Here is a 16,610-nt window from a genome sequence, read left to right as displayed (position 1 = left end):
TTCATGATTGGAAGAAGAACTTTGAGATAGAAAATTGTGTCGTTTATGTTCCAATAATTACAAGAACAGAACAGAAGTACTGCAAACAGGATTATAAGAATAATTTTTAAGAGACTACTAGTTGTCACTTGCATGTGGTGAGTTCTCTATTCTAGACTGAAAATTTAGGAAATCATTCGAAGAGTAAAAGATAAGATGAATATTGAATACATAGTTGATGTGGAAGTGATAGTAGTCTAGAAATATTATATGTCATCAGCATAGAAACTTGAAATTTCTCAAGTATCAGGGATTCTGAGAACCATTACAATTTTTTCTCTGGACAAAATAGACTTCTGAAAATAGTCTTCCTCCAGGAATGTAGCTTTCCTGGTTATGGAGGAGAAATTCTGATCATCTTGCTGATCTATAACCTCGATATGGTGCGATTCATGTCTCCCTCAGTCACTATGTGGTTGCGAGTGATATCTTTGAGAGAGGTGCATCCGCTTAACGCCATCGTCAACTCAAACTCCTCGCGAAGCATCTGAAGAACCTTTCTTATGCCAGCCTCACCTTCAGCAGCCAAAGAGAACACCACAGGCCTACCAATCTGAGATGAGTGTGAGATATTAGTATTTAAGTTTCATCCTTACTATGTGAAATGAGTAAGCTTGGAGTTAAAAATCTAGTCAGAAAGGATTGCGTGAGGTATGCAAGTAGCATACCGGTATCTTATATGTCTAAAAATTTAGCTGCTTTTACTTACAAATACACCAGAAGCTCCCAAAGCCAGAGCCTTGAAGACATCAGTTCCTCGACGAACACCTCCATCTAGAAACACAGGAACTCGTCCTTGTGCAGCTTTGACAACCTGAATTTACACACGTATTGTTAAGTATTCATGCAAGTCATGTGTGTATTCCTAGCTGCGTAGTTATTAAGAATGTCCAAGATGAAAAAAAAAAAAAATTCAAGTGATGCCAACGGGTACTGCTACACTCATGTATGCTGAAAAGTTGCGAGGACCAGGACTAAGATAGGCTACTGCATTTGATATGTATAATTGCATGGTCCGAAGGGAAAGGAATCATTTTACATTTAACTGAAATTCTCGATGCTGGTTGTCGCTCTAACTCCTCGCAATGTAACTAGAAAAGATCGTCATTACAAGTGAATTACCTCTTCCAGAGCAGAGATGGTAGCTGGAACATAATCTAGCTGACGAGCTCCATGGTTGGACACAATAATACCAGCTGCACCAGCTTGTATAGCCAGCCTTGCTGCATTTTATGATTGCAGAAACAAAGTAAAATATGAAGCAATTCATCCAAATTGAGGAAAGATGGAAAAACACTGAATGCTTACTGTCCTCTGCAGTCAGAACCCCTTTAACTAATATCGGCATAGAAGTGATAGTCTGTAACCACTTAACATCCTGTTCAAATCGAAAACAAGTATACTCTGATTGTTACTAACCAAGAAACCTGTAAGAATATGCTAACAGAAAGATTCTTTCTAGACAATGTAAAACTGACATCCTTTTAAAAACTAAATAAATGAGATTTCCTAAGCCAAACTATTGTTTAACTAGTTCAACTTAACTATTATCTAGGAACAAGATTCAATCTCAAAACTCTCTAATGTAGTACTTTGATACTATGTATTCACCAACAACTAGTAACTTTAATAAGATAGACAACTTAAAAGCTTTTAAAGAGGATATTTGGTTTTTCACTTTTTTGAATGTTTTGGTGACTTGGTATCAATAATAAATGATAAGCAGTTAACTTTCTACAAATGAAAACCACAAAATGGATTAGGTTTGCCTTATGTGTACTTTTTGAGTGAGTGTTAAAAATATGAAGTATGTTATGGCAAGTATTATCATGCCAATGGCGCGAAGCATGTCGACCTTGGCTAGACATGGTATGTATTGATGTCGACCTTGGCTAGATTGTGTCGTTGACACAATGAATAGTTCTGACATGCTAAAAATATTCGTAAAACATTTTAGGGCCTTAAAAATATGTTTTAGAGGCTAAATTAAAGTCCTTCAACACTTGATATTAGTGTAACATATGAAATTAAAATATAATCTCATGAATTTTCTCATATCTTCTTTGTTGAAGCAAATAATTTTAGAAAAAAAATTAAAAGTTTCATCGGATTTCAAAAATTAGAAGTATAATCTATATAGATCAAGCACCAAAATATAAAAAAGGTATGAAAAGTGATGAAAAAGGACACAAATAGGTTCGTTTAAAATAGTATATGCTCATTCCCTAATGACACCTATCAGCACCAGTCGCCGTGAAGGAGTTTTGATATACTCCCCCTGCATTCGTGCTAATAATTCCCTAGCATAATACGTATTGACCTGTGCCGACCGGCACATTTTTTTTTATGGTTCGCCATAAGCTGAATGTGATAAGATGTTCCACATAGAATTTGAATTTTTTTTATGCTAATCTATGAACATCATGCATGCAAAGCAACAGATGACATAACAAACCTTCCAGCTCAATGTACGGTCAATTTGTCCAGCAACATACGATGCAAGCCCAGAGTCATTACTCTGCAGATGCCACAAGTACATAATGAAAAACACACATAAAGATAGACCCAAAGATAATCAAATACTCACTTCGTCCATTTTGCCAAGGTCCAAACCCTCAAAGTTTTTGAGCGTCAAAAATGGTGGTAAAGTAAATCTGTAATGAAACACAAACCTAGAGTCAGTGTCTTAGAAGAGTATCTTGAAAACATTTATGCAAATCTTTCAGAATTTGTGACTATCTTGTGATTCAAGTTATGTTATCTCAAAAGCATTCGTGCAAATCTTTCAGAATTTGTGGCTATCTTATGACTCAAGTTATGCATGATGTATTTGTTAGATTATTAGTGTGGATTGGATAAGCAAGCAAGTCGAGTATAAGCAATTGATGAATTCATTAGACTTTGCTGACGCAAAACCTTCTGCACCCCATGCTGGATTTACAGATTGTGCTTTTCCAAAAACATGAGCCACTTTCGACCAAATGAAACCATGTTAAAGTAGAAATTACTGAGAAAAAAATAATAAGATAAGAAGATCATTTCAAGAGTCTTCGAAAAAGCTTCTAGTCATAGGCATTGAAACGTTGTGCATAAGTGACGCCACTGCTGATATTATAAATAAAACTAATGTAGATATTGGTGGAAGTAAGAAGTGGAAAATCAATACATACCTGTTTTTTATGTCTGATTCCCTACGGCCAAGTCTTGGAGTATCCACCGTAAGGGCTATTGCCTTGAATCCAGCCCTTTCAGCTCTTCTAACAAGCTGAGAAACTACATTCCTGTCTTTGTAGACCTAACAAAAACGGGAATAACAAAACATAATGGAAATATATGCACTAAGAAGCTAAAAGTAGGACAATTGATAAGACAACAGGAAGTATTTACATAAAGCTGGAAGAACCGAATTCCTGGCCCTGTGGAGGCAACCTCTTCAACGCTGGAAGTAGCCCATGATGATAATGTCTAAGAAAGAAAGACGCGACTTCAAATATTTTGAATTTGTGTAAGTAATAAAACTGAAATAATGGATTTTCATAAATCATGTTGTCATAAGAATTATTTACAAAACAAAATAGCCTAAGACAATAATGACAAACCATAATAGTGCCTGCTGCTGATGCTGCTCTCGCGGTTGCATACTCTCCTGAGACATAGCATTACAATCAAGTTAGAGCTTTTCCTTCATAGCAATAAATAAATACAATCAAATTAATGTGGTCCTTAATTTTATTTTGCAGAAGATAAGAGATTTATAAAATACTTAGAAGACTTGCTTATTCAAAGTAATAAAATGGCAGAGAGATATCAACTTGTGTAATTGACATACCATCTGGGTGCGCCATCTTTTGCATGGCAGTAGGAGCAATCATAATTGGCATTGATATATTGAATCCAAGCACAGTTGTGGTCATGTCAATTCTGGAGACATCAATGAGTATGCGGGGGCGGAACCTAGTAAAAGATCAATGAGTAAGGTCCCAAGAAATTTTCAAGTGCTTTGGTTCTTCAGATCCCTCAATTAAAATTTATCATATCATCTCAGGAACAATAAGAGCAACAGCTGAAACATCCCATAATTATTTGGATTACTGCCTTAATCTTATTGCGAAGACAAAAGAAGGGCAGATGAAAATTCCCACTAAACCTAGACCAGAAAATCTTAAAATAAAAGCTGAAGGATGACATTTAAGCAGCTATTCAGAAAGATGAAACATTTATCGTCATGACATAGAAAGAGGTATGAATTGTACATTAGAGGTAGTTTTATAACAATCCATGCTTATGTTCTTCTTAATGAAACTATAACCCCATGAAGGTTTTCATTAAGGCTACTGCCAACATAAAAAGTAAAGGAAAATTAGCAAAACTTGGATATCACTCATCCTAACAGCAAAGAAATGCTCTGCAACAACCAACAATTAACCTTCTCAATGACAACTTGAATTCTTGAGGACATGAAGATAAAAATGTCTCACCCCACAACAGAAGATGCTGTCACAATATTTTGGTTACACATACATGAGATGCTATAGATTTAAATCATCCCTCTTTTCACCTTGAATTTATCAAAATATTTATGTCACTCCATTTGAAACATATAAGCAATTGTTGATCAGAACTTAAAATTAAGGAATAGAAGAACCACTGAAGTCAAACATCAGGGTCATTGGGACATATTAGAAGTAACTTAATTTTGTCTATAATACCTGAAAATGAGCATAATAATTGAGAGATGAGCTCTTACAGAATTCTTGAGAATGCCTCCCTGTTCTCCTTAAGAGTCCACTGATCTTCTGCACCTGAAGCATAGTAGTCATACACCATCTTTGGTAACTTCTGCTTCGCAATGGCTTCATACTCCATAACATTGGTTATCTCCATGTTCTTGTCTAAAGGTCACACCACTTCAAAACCCAATTTCTACAACCGTAAAATGGCGAATTTAGACACTAGTACAGAAAAAAATCAAAAGATTTACAACCAATTAAGAACTTTACTATCTTTTCTAAAAGCTTAGGCTGATTGCAAACAGATGGAGGGTGCTATATTTCAACAGATAAGTCTGGTACAGTTCAGACTCAGTATATTATGTTCTTATATCATGACAACTCTCAATCTTCTCTAAAAGCTTGAAATTTTGCAAATGAAAAGGAACAATCTACAAATACTTAATTGGAAAACATAACCCAACTCACAAAAATAAGAACAAAGATGCAAGAAACAAAGCAAAAGACAAAGGATGGAAGAGGATGGCACCTTAGTTCCTGCAGGCAGGAGAAGGGAAATGAAGTGGAACCAGAAGAGGAGGTAAAGTGATATATGGATTGGAGAATGAAGACCTGTGATGGTGGTTTGTTGGCTAAAGAGTTGGAGAATGGGATAGAGAGGTTCATGCATGAAGACAAAATTGGGAGATGGTCAGATGGGGATGTAGAATTATTTGTTGCTGGATGGGGGAATAGGAGTAGAAACTTATTGGTTTTGGATCAGCTTTTCGAGGTGGGAATTAAAAATGGCTCCTCCAACACTACTTTCTCATCCGCAAGTGTCACCTCCCCATTCCACATACCAAAAATTCTACATTTCTCTCTAGCAATTAGAATAATACTACTAATTATAATGCCAACAAGTACCTGCAAGGTTGGAACCAATATATCAGAGGACAGGGATACCGACAAAAAGAACCACAGAAGGAAGGTATCAAATCGCCTTTTGCCATACTAATTTAGTGATCTACATAGATAAGTACAAAACCACTACTCCTCTGCCCTTATATTGGTACTGGTTAGTACTACCATTGGAAGGGAAATTTATAAAAAGTACTCTATATTTTATTTTTATTATCGTTCACATCGTAATATTTATCAATTTAACCCTATATTTATCTTTAGTGCCTAAAAATAACTTAGAGTTTATTTTCACCTGATAATAGCTAATAATGGAATAGAGAATATTATATTACTTTTAAAAAAATTATAATTTGATCTTAAGATCCAGTTGCCTTCTACTTTTATCTTAATCTTAAAATACATACTCACAATTATCAAGATCATTTTAATAGTTTTAGTTAATTTAATTCATTTATATGGTAACTGCTCGTCAAGAAAATTAACAAAAAGGATGCTTTTCAGGCATTAAATGTCAAATGCAAGAATTAAATGATAAATATTAATTTAATCGAATGTGAATAGTAATACTAAGATAAAGCATAGGATCGGATGGGTTTTTGGTATTTGCGGTGGCAATTCTAATTATATAAATATCGTTCTTGAGGTTAGGCGAGGAAAATTTTATCATATGAGTTTGATTTTGATTTTGATTTTAAATACACAGCAACATATAAATTATGTATGTACGATAATTTTAATTTGACTCTAGACTGACTAACATATAAGATTGACCAGATAACATGTGAGAGAAAGAAAAGTAGGCGGCCCAAAGCCCACAAGTATACCGAAATATGGGTCGAAACTTCGGCCTTGAATAGGCATTCCTATTCCCCTATTCCTAAACATCCGACTTCGCTTCGCCGCCTTCTCCTTTCACCCCCTTTCCTCGTTCGTGGGTTTTTGTTTCCCAATCTCTCTGCACCTCCATTACCCCTAGAAACCAGCGGACGAGGAAGACGACGACGCGGATCCACGAGATTGGAGGCGGCGATGCGATCGGATGAGGCGGCGGCGGCGGCACAGGAGGAGGAATCGGAGGAGTCGCCCGGCGATCTCACGGCAATTGGAGAAGCTATCGGAACCGTCGGCGGATCCGTCCTCCTCCGCCGTTGATGGATCTCCAGATGACGTGGCAGAATCGCCGTCGCAAGGCCGGGCCCCCTCTTGGCCTCAAGAACCTCGGCAACACCTGCTACCTCAACAGCGTCCTCCAGTGCCTCACCTATACCCCACCCCTCGCCCAATTCTGTCTCTCCTCTCAACACTCCTCTCTCTGTATGTAACCCTAATCCCCTAGTTGTTTTGATTTTCCGTTGTTTTGCAGATCAACCCTAAAAGTTTTCGTTTTGGATTCTTAATTTCTTTATCCAGGCAAGTCCTTGTTCGCAAACAGGGAGAAAGAGTGCCCCTTTTGTATCCTGGAGCGGCAGATCGCGCGGTCTTTAAGCATCGACGGGCCGCTCGACGCGCCCTCCAAGATCCACAAATGCCTCCCGCTCTTCGCCGATCACTTCCGGTGGGGGCGTCAGGAGGACTCGCACGAATTCCTTCGGTATGTCATCGATGCCTGCCACAACGCCTGCCTCCGCCTCCTCAAGCGCCTCTCTGCTGCCTCGGCCAACGGGAATGGGAATTGTAATGGAGCTGCGAAGGGGGAGTCAGGGACGCGTAGCACGGTCATGAAGGAGATATTTGGAGGGGCGCTGCTTAGCCAAGTGAAGTGTTTATCGTGCAAGGGGGAGTCTAATAAGACGGATGAGATCATGGACATCAGCCTTGACCTATTTCAGAGTAATTCTTTGAAGGACGCGCTTGCCCGGTTCTTCCAGCCCGAGGTCTTGGATGGCAACAATAAGTACAGCTGCGGAAAGTAAGAAAATAAGCAAGTTAACATTTGTATCAATTTCTTGCTCACTTTTATGTCTGATTATTGGTATCCTTTTCGTTTGCCAGGTGTGAGAAGCTTTCTGTTGCCAGAAAGCAGATGTTCATACTTAGAGCGCCGAATGTTCTTGTCATACAGCTCAAGGTGTTATTGGGAGGCTTTTTCTTCCTTCTTTGTGTGGGTGTGTTGCTTTGTTATTTTGGATACTCAAGAACTTACTGTCTGGTTAACTTTTGTACTTTTAGAGATTTGAGGGCATACATGGAGGGAAGATAAATCGGAATATTGAATTTGAGGAGGTTCTAGTGCTTTCAAGGTTCATGCATAACACAAGTCAGGTTTGTTTTTCATTTCTCATATAAACAAGTTGATGTAGTTATAGACAACGATATCAGTAGAAAATGAGAGACATAAGCTGCCAGTGGAGCACTTCAGTTTATCAAACTGTGGTAGTGTTGTGATGTTATAGGATTTTATCATATTTGATTTGATAGATATAACTTGTTTATTCTTTTGCATTTACCTGAACAATATGGTATGATAGAAACTGAGATTTGAGTTTACTAAATGCCACTTATACAAAAGAAAAGTTTGGAAGGGTGATTGGGACAGCAATAGCATACAGTCATTATATTTGTGTAAAGTATTATCCTTGTATCCAAATTGTTGCGGCACCAGCATCTTCAGCTTACGTGTTTGCATCTTGGCATCATATTGGATGGTTTATGGGAAACTTGATGTTTTCCTAATGTTCAGTTCTCTGTTTGTTGGTCAGAAACATTTCATATCTCAAATTTCATGGGTTACAAATGAAGTCTACAATTTGTCCGGTGATTATAGTATTTAGGCCAACATTATATTGGAACTAGTAGCCATTTCCAAATCATGCCCCTTCTTGTAATACTAGGGAGAACTCAAATTCCACCCTCCTTTTGATAGATAAATTCATTTTTATCTTGGAGAGTTGGAATTGTGAAAGTAAGTTATTGGCTGCCATTGAAGAAGCCTTACTATTGGCGCTTCTATTTATTTAGGGCTTGTTTGCCTTGAGTTTAAGGACCCTCTTTGAATTGAACTGATTCAGGAACTCCTAAACTGGTTAGTAATTAAATATTTTTTTATCCTTTCATATATAATTAAGTTTACTCTTAAAAAAATTAAAAATAAGAAATGAGATTAACTAATTGAGTTCGGAGCTTAGCTTCAAACCAAACGAGACCTTAAGATATAGGATTTCTATAATTATTTTCACTACCCCTTGAGGACAAAAACCTTACAGAAATGATTTGTCAATAGGAGGATTATACAAATATGAAATAGAATAAAGATTAAGAATTCTTATATTATGTTGATAGCCTAGATATTTAGCATAATATTTGGTTGAGCAGGTGAGATGTACTGAAGTTCACTGGTTAGGGTGCCAACATTTTGAATACACAGGCAGGTTGCATAAAAATATGACTAAAAAAAGTACAAAGACCAGCATATGCGGTTTTCTTAAATCCACTCTACTAAACAGAGATGTTTTCGGCTTTATTTATTTAATATGTTAGTACCTTGCTTGAGGGATATATCATGCTTGTTTTGGAGGTAATTCACGATTTAATTGATATATTTGATGGCAATGCAGGATTCACAGCCGGAGTATAATCTCTTTGGCAGTGTTGTTCATTCAGGTTTTTCCCCCGAGTCCGGCCACTATTATGCATACATTAAGGTTTCACCAGCTCTCACTTCATCTTTAAGTGTTGATACTTGTTGAGAGTGACTTGCTTTTCCTAGGCTGCATCTGCATGATTGCTGACTAATATTTCTCCCATTATTTTCTGTAGGATGCTTCTGGTCGTTGGTATTGCTGTAATGATGCCCATGTTTCACTTTCAAGCAGTCAGGAGGTTTTGTCTGAGAAGGTCTATATCCTCTTCTATTTACTCAGTAACCAGACTCCCAGATCTGGTAAAACTGGTCATCCATGCAATACAACAAAATCTTCAGATTCCAATGGAAGTGCTGTATTGCCAAAGCTAAAGTCCAGTGAGCTTTTGAAAACACCGCTAGTAAAATCAAATGGAGTTTCTTCTAAAACCGGTGCTTCAACCATGTTGAAGAATGGTAGAATAACACCAAACCCGCAGATCAAGCAGATTAGCCTGAAGAACTTTGAAATGAAAAAAGTGATCTCAAATGGTAAAAGTAACCTTGAGGTTAATAATAATGTTTCAATAGGAAAAGATAATAAATTGTCTGGACTGAGCACTTCAGGAAAATCTGAGACTGTGTATGAGGGCGAGGCATTAGCAGCTCCTAATGGAATGACTGTTAACGGGAATATTTCTTCTGAGTTGGTTGAGCTGAATACAGGGAATAAAATGGCAATGCCAAATGGAACCGGATGCGCTAATCTACTGCAAGTAAAAGTACACAAGAGTATTGAAACTAAAATTCTTGCTCGTCTAGAGAGAGATCCTGAACATTCATCTAGCAGCACTACTAGAGATGATCACTCTGATCTCCCATCAATTAAGAGAAAAACACAAGGCTGTGGAAGCACTGAAGCTTCAATACTATGCTCTGAAGAGGCAAAAAGTTTGTCTACCGAAGATATTTCATGCAAGACTCAGATAACATATCGAAACCACAATATAAAGGAACTTGAAAATTTGAAAGAAGTGTAAGTCTCTTTGTTTTCTGCTTTAATATATTCTTTCCTTTTTGGAAAACTAGCTGCTGCTGCTTATGCAGTTCATCTTTATTTCTGTTTCATTTTCTTTCTTGATATTACTGTCCATTCACCTCTAATTGTCTGTTTAAATCATCATTAGTATACATAGTCTATACTTCTTTAAAGTATAATTAAGTTTTTTGTTTAATTTTTATCTTATTCTTCCAGCTCTACCTCCTGCTACAATTTCACCAATTTCTTACATCATGACTCTATTTTATTAGGCTTGCTGGAGAGGCCTCTTCGAAGTTGCTGGCATGTGGTTGGGTGGATAATGTGCATAGTTTCATGCGCACTAGAAAGAGACTATGTGTACAGGCCGCTGGCAGTTGCCCAGATAGTAGTTTATTAAGGTAAACTTCATATTCAGCTTAACTTTCTTTCTTTTCGTTTTATATTTTTTATGGAAAGATCTTTTCTAGACACTTTTTCATACTGTAAGTCTGTAACTAGACAGTATCAACTCATCTGATTCATTTGGTATATCAACAATACAATTTGATGGCTAATTTATATCATCTAATGAACTAGAAGGAGTATATTGACGCAAGTGGCCAAGGTATTTGTTACATTTGAACTTAGAAATAAACATGACATTTTCGCCTGATTCCCTTGAAGAAAATATACCTTATCATCAATACATTTTACATCTCTCTCTCTCTCTCTCTCTCTCTCTCTCTCTCTCTCTCTCTCTCTCTTCCAAAGCCAATTTAGTTTCACTCTTTTGAACTGCATGCCACTGACGCGCTGACATAAGCTTTTACTGTAGCTTTGTTATGAATAGATCAAATATAGGACTCATAGTTGAAAAGGAACCATTTAGGGATGCATACCTAGTGAACTCCAACATCACGGCCATGCCTGCAGACCACAACTTATCTCAACCAAATACGTAAGCATATCATACGATTCAAGCGCCTTCATCATCATATGTCTGCCTGTCACTGTGAGGCAGACCATTATTTCTGCCTGAAGGACCCTCCTATCAGCCAGGACCACTACCAAGGTACAATGGGAGGTAGTTTGCTGCTCATGGTCGGCATACTGATTATACATATGGTTTCTTCTGTCAAGAAAATCTCCCCATTAAAATTTGGCTAAATCAAGTTACTTGATTATCCTCTCTTCTTCATGGTTGGTCACATGCATAATTTTTTTTATCATGTAAGGTGAAAAATTGCAGTAGATAAGTTTCATGATCAACTGAAAATGTAGACTTCTTCCTACTGAGCTAAGAAGTTAAACAATTTGAACTGCATTGATGTTAGAACTTATACATTATACTATATGCTGAATTCTTGTGATGCATGTGAAGTATGATTTCTTAGTATTTTTTCTAGCAAGCAAAATGATGTAGTTCTGAATGTGTCTAGCGTACTATGCTTTTCACTGCCATGCAGGAAGCAGTTGAAAGATGATGCTAGAAGGACCTTTCTCTCACAAATTCCTGAGTCATTAAAGGAACACCTTGTTGACCGCCTTAGATCATTTAGCCAAGGGAAACCTTTTTTGGATGCTTAAGTAGTAATTCAGGAGTAATCCTTGCACTACTTACTTTGTTGTCGCTGCTGGAATTGGTGTAAAATATAACTCATAGCTGTATCTGGAAATTGATGATTCTTATGAATTTTGCAAGGCAAAGCTCCTGGTATGTGTTCATTCAGCAATATCCTACATATTACATTTCAAAAATGCTAAAGACTTCCATTGTCAGGATTTGCCCTTAAAATTTATTCGTTGATGTACATATTTCTTTTCTCCTTTTTTAGGTGCCCGCAAGAATCTTTGTTGATTGACCAACAATCTCTTTCAGTGGCTGTTACATTTTTGAGGCTGAAATTTCTTTGCTAGCAGAGGTTGAGTACGAAGAAACATTCCTTTGTAAGATATCCTTTTTGATGATACTGTCTGTCAGTTCGTAGCAGTTTCATTTCCTGTTTATTGAACGAAAAGATGATGGAATATTATATCTTGAACTTATTAACAGATTGAGTACATATTTGATGAGTTTTTCTTGCCCCAGCTTAGAATCCTCGTTGCTTGTTGCCGGTAGGGAATTCTGATGACTTTGAGTTGACAGGAATTGTGAGTTATAAAGGTTCCTGTTCTAACAGCAATTTTGCTTCTTTTTTTTTCAACATTTCTGATAATTGAGGTATGAATGCAATATTTGTATTGCATATTCTTGTTGATTCTATATGGTCCATGTCTATTTTATTATTCATGTATTTCACAATTAAGATAATTCATCTTGTTGGTTCTTCTGACCATCATCTCTCTTCTAGCTGTTTATCTAATGAATGCAATGTGTAAACCATCCTCTATAGTACTTCATGGAAGTAGTTTGGAATATGACTTGGTGTAAGTGTAAGCTTGTCCTTTGCAACTGAGGTCACGAGTTTAAGGCTTGAAAACAGTCTCCTTAGAAATGAGGGTAAGATTGCATATTCCTTCCCTATAGGAATCTTACATTGGTATGAGGGGTGACTTAGTATCATGTTTTTATACACCAGATCATAGTTTTGGTTAATTTGCTTGTGGCCATTAGATGGGAAATCAGGGTTGGCCATCTCTTTGTGAGGGATGGTTTTAACTTATTAGGACTCTTCTCTTATCTTCTCCATGTGAAGCTTGGGAGGCAAGTGGGTATGAAGCCCCTTAAAAAGAGTGCACGCATGTTTGATCTTTTGCCCTTTTCTTTTCTTCTGTCTTTTGTCATTGTACTGCATTTCTTTTCTCTTTTTTTCTAGCACAACCTATGCATAACTTTTTTATGATTGCAGCAGGTGGCTTGGTTTTGGTTTTTTTCCTCTGTTTCTTGAATCACTCTCCTCTGCTGATTGAACAGATCTTACCTGGTTATGTTCTAGAGTATTAATTTAATTTGGATACCATTCATAATTGGTCACCTGATGCTAACAAGAAAGATCAAATTATTATGCTGCCTTTTAAAGTAAAACTTCTTAAATTTTATCTCTTCTGTAGTCAGCAAAACAGATCCTATGACCTAAGCATTCCATGCTTTTAACCTCATACCCCCCTGTGCCCAACCTGCATAAAGACACCTATTGTGTGGACCGATGGTAGTTGCACTCACTGTATTACTGCTTAGCATCATGCTGTCATGCTACAATAAGAAACCACTATGTTTGTCAGCATGTGCCTGCTTATGTAGGCTCGTTCCAGTGACACATGCTATGTTTAAGTTTTAACATCACAATTTCATGTGAAAGTAGAACTTGTTCTGGATACATTGTTAGATTTTGGATAAAACTCAATTATTATTTTATCATCCAGCCACCAAGTCTTCTATTCCATCATTCTTTTGGTGAAATTCTATTCCTTCATTTCAGTAATCCTAGTCCAGTGTAAACCTTTAAATTCCATATGTTCAAGAGGATTCAATCACATGGAATTGTAGGATTTTTATAGTCCTGACATTTAAATTAACATGTGATAGAGAACAAATAAAAGACATGGCCAAAACAACCTAGTACACATTACACATTGTTGACTTTTCTTTCTACTTTCAGTTTTCTATGATATCCTGAATTAAAAATAAATAAATAAAGGTACACTAAATTAAATTGCATAATTCTTGACTTGCATGATTTGATGTTCATCTATGTAACTATCTGAGGTATTTGTCGACAGAAGTTTGAAAATGACTCAAAATATTTTACAAATCTGGGCAATTTATGGACTTTTGCCTCTTGGAGTAGAATTCTACATGGTCTAAAACTTAATATAGTAAGGCTTCTGTGGTGATAGATCTGGTTGTCCCAAGTTTGACATATCATATCATGCTGATCTTACTTGGGATGAATTGATTCATTTAGAAAAACTGGAAAAGGGATACAGTCGTTCTGATTTATCTGAAGTAGGCATTTGAGACTGGAGGTTTTCATCCAGTTGTTTATATGTCGATATTTGAACATCTTGCATAAACTTAGTCCACAATGAACTTTTTTTTAACAATGATGTCACCATGATAGTGCACTCAATATGACTGGCTCTTTTTAGACTTCTTGCTTTCTTTTTTTTCAGTAGCTTCTTATTGTTAACAATAAATGGGCACTTCCAGTGCATGAGTCCGTGGAGTAGGGGGTGTAAACGAGTTGAGCTTGAGCGCGCTGGGCTCAACTTGGCACGGTTTGAGAGCTGAATTTTTCCAGTTCGAGCTCAATTTGAGCTGGAAAAGCTCGGCTCGGCTCATCTCTAATTCGATGAGGCTCGAGCTCAGCTCAATGGGCTTAATAAGTTTACCGGGCTGAGCCTAATATACATAATAAAACAAGTTTTGAAAGCTAAACAATTTTAAAAATATATATCCTAAAATATAAAATTAGCACATAGAGTAATACAAATAGTAAATAATTAACATAAAAATTATAATTACTCATGTGGATATATTATAATGCATCTGTCTTGATATATCGTATCGAGCCAATGCTAGCTCAGCTCGGCTCGATTATGTTTTCGAGCTTAAAAGGTTAACTTGGCTCAGCTCATTTAGAGCTCAAGTTGAGCTTTAAACGAGCCGAGCCTCACAAGCTCACGAGTTTTCTTTGACAGCCCTATTATAGAGGAGATATATGCATCTTTACCCTCATTTGGGAAAAAGACTCTCTAATACTCAAATTTATTGCCTTCTGATTGCAAGACGTAAGCTTTATTGTCATACTAAGTGAAGCCCACTTATTGTTAGTAGCACATATGAATTTCCTCGTTTTTCTTCTTTTCATTTTCTTCCCTTTGACCCCTTCTATGGCTTTGACAATTAATATCTCGATCTAGTTTGCCATTATCAATCACCAGTGCTCTTTAGTTCTAAAGCCTCGAAGTAATTAGTTTCTAGCTTTCATCTTTTTATTGTTATTTCAAATCAAAAGTGGGTTCACTTTGATGGTTTCTTGTGAGGTCCTATAGAAACATAGTAAATTAATCATTTCTCAAATACAATGTTGCACCTAATTTATTTTAGTTACAGTTTGATGAAATTGCCTTGAAACAGTAAGAATGCAACAGTATGTGCAGCCCAATTAAGATAAACTGGCAGAAGGATTGATTTAAGAATGCAACAGTAGTTACAGTGTTTTACTTTTGTCTTTATGTTAAAGATGAGCAAAGGAAGTATATTGTTACGTTATCACAGAATATTATTGCTAACTTGTTTGATTTAAGTTTGGACTCTTTGCTATACTTACTGTGCATCGTTATTTTGATAATTCAAACTCCATACAGAAAATTGCTTGCCCCCTTGTAGTTGCTTGTTTGAAGCATGATTCTTAAGAAAGAAAAGCCCGAGGGCTAATTATTTTGCACATTATCTTCATCTAGGCGATTCCTATAGTTTCTACTTACTAGAATAATTTGGAATGTATTGATCTTCTATTTCATTCTATTTTTTTTATTTTTCCACAAGCAGAAGTCTTTGCTTCGATTGTAAACCCTTGAACCTCGATGCTTTCACAATGTAAAAGATAGTGTTTTTTGAGTTGTCTAGTTCGAAAAAAAAGGGGCTTATGCTTGCATCACCCTGTAATTTTATATCACTAGTTACGTGAAAATAATATTTTATTGTGTGTCTTTTGCATTGTTTTAATGATCAGGGTCCATAGCAGATCAAGCTTTAGATGCTTAATGAAATAAATGGTTTATCTCGAGGAAAAGTATCACAGATATTGCTCGCAGGAGCCATTCTGATAATAGGGGGACCAATGTGCTAATTTAACTCTCTTGGTTTTTTTGCGATGCTTTCTGAGGGTAGTTATTATACCAGTGAAGCAAATCAACCATTGTCAGTCGGGTCATGCTTTGGATTGCAAACCGGAATCACACTGCAATTAAATATATTTTGGCCTCCTCAACTATCCTTCTATATTATTTTCACTCTCAGTAGAAAGATTATCTATACACTTCTTGAATATCACTAAGATGTCCTTATTAAAATTGTTGGAAAAAATATTAAAAAAGTAACTAACTAATTAAATAGATAAAAATGCTCGGATTTTATTATTTTTTTCTTGTTCTCTTGTTATAAGTGGACTCTGAAGGAATTAGAAAAAAAATTGGTTTAGATTGGACATAAAAGGAATAAGAGGATATTTTTATCCATATATTCAGTTAGTTAAGTTTGTAAGATTATTTTTTTGAAGATTTCTAACTAATTATTGATGGAGAAAGGCTGGTAACATTATTAGATAGTTTAAAGAGTTTTCAATTTATTTCCTGACGGAATGAAAAAGATGTTATTGACCCCATGCTCTTTTCTTATTTACCATTCTTGTCA

At 36.4% G+C, this 16,610-nt stretch overlaps 2 protein-coding genes across 4 annotated transcripts; one reads left to right on the top strand and one right to left on the bottom strand.

Moving 5' to 3' along the window:
- Positions 1–191: 191 nt before the first annotated feature.
- On the bottom strand, positions 192–5,458 carry LOC140762899 (glycolate oxidase 1). The gene is made up of 12 exons (XM_073100878.1): positions 5,299–5,458; positions 4,787–4,962; positions 3,869–3,993; positions 3,639–3,685; positions 3,427–3,504; positions 3,210–3,334; positions 2,627–2,693; positions 2,495–2,557; positions 1,348–1,417; positions 1,162–1,262; positions 749–853; positions 192–592 (listed from the first exon to the last, which is right to left on the bottom strand). Exons 2-12 carry the CDS (start codon positions 4,921–4,923, stop codon positions 407–409), a joined length of 1,104 nt encoding a protein of 367 aa, XP_072956979.1. The 5' UTR covers positions 4,924–4,962; positions 5,299–5,458; the 3' UTR covers positions 192–406.
- Positions 5,459–6,532: 1,074 nt separating this feature from the next.
- LOC140762695 (ubiquitin carboxyl-terminal hydrolase 25) lies at positions 6,533–12,580 on the top strand. Of its 3 annotated transcripts, none has more exons than XM_073100596.1 (10): positions 6,533–6,986; positions 7,083–7,581; positions 7,665–7,740; positions 7,842–7,934; positions 9,227–9,313; positions 9,429–10,267; positions 10,543–10,671; positions 11,719–11,966; positions 12,088–12,199; positions 12,306–12,580. In XM_073100596.1, exons 1-8 carry the CDS (start codon positions 6,824–6,826, stop codon positions 11,837–11,839), a joined length of 2,007 nt encoding a protein of 668 aa, XP_072956697.1. In that variant the 5' UTR covers positions 6,533–6,823; the 3' UTR covers positions 11,840–11,966; positions 12,088–12,199; positions 12,306–12,580. The 3 variants fall into 3 exon arrangements, with proteins under 3 accessions (XP_072956697.1, XP_072956698.1, XP_072956696.1); XM_073100597.1 differs by having other exon boundaries at positions 12,342–12,579; XM_073100595.1 differs by having other exon boundaries at positions 12,088–12,329.
- Positions 12,581–16,610: the final 4,030 nt, after the last annotated feature.

This window comes from Typha angustifolia, chromosome 7 (genome assembly GCF_048772165.1).
Source record: "Typha angustifolia cultivar Huaian chromosome 7, ASM4877216v1, whole genome shotgun sequence".
NCBI classification, from domain to species: domain Eukaryota; kingdom Viridiplantae; phylum Streptophyta; class Magnoliopsida; order Poales; family Typhaceae; genus Typha; species Typha angustifolia.
This window is presented reverse-complemented; position numbering and strand designations above follow the sequence as displayed.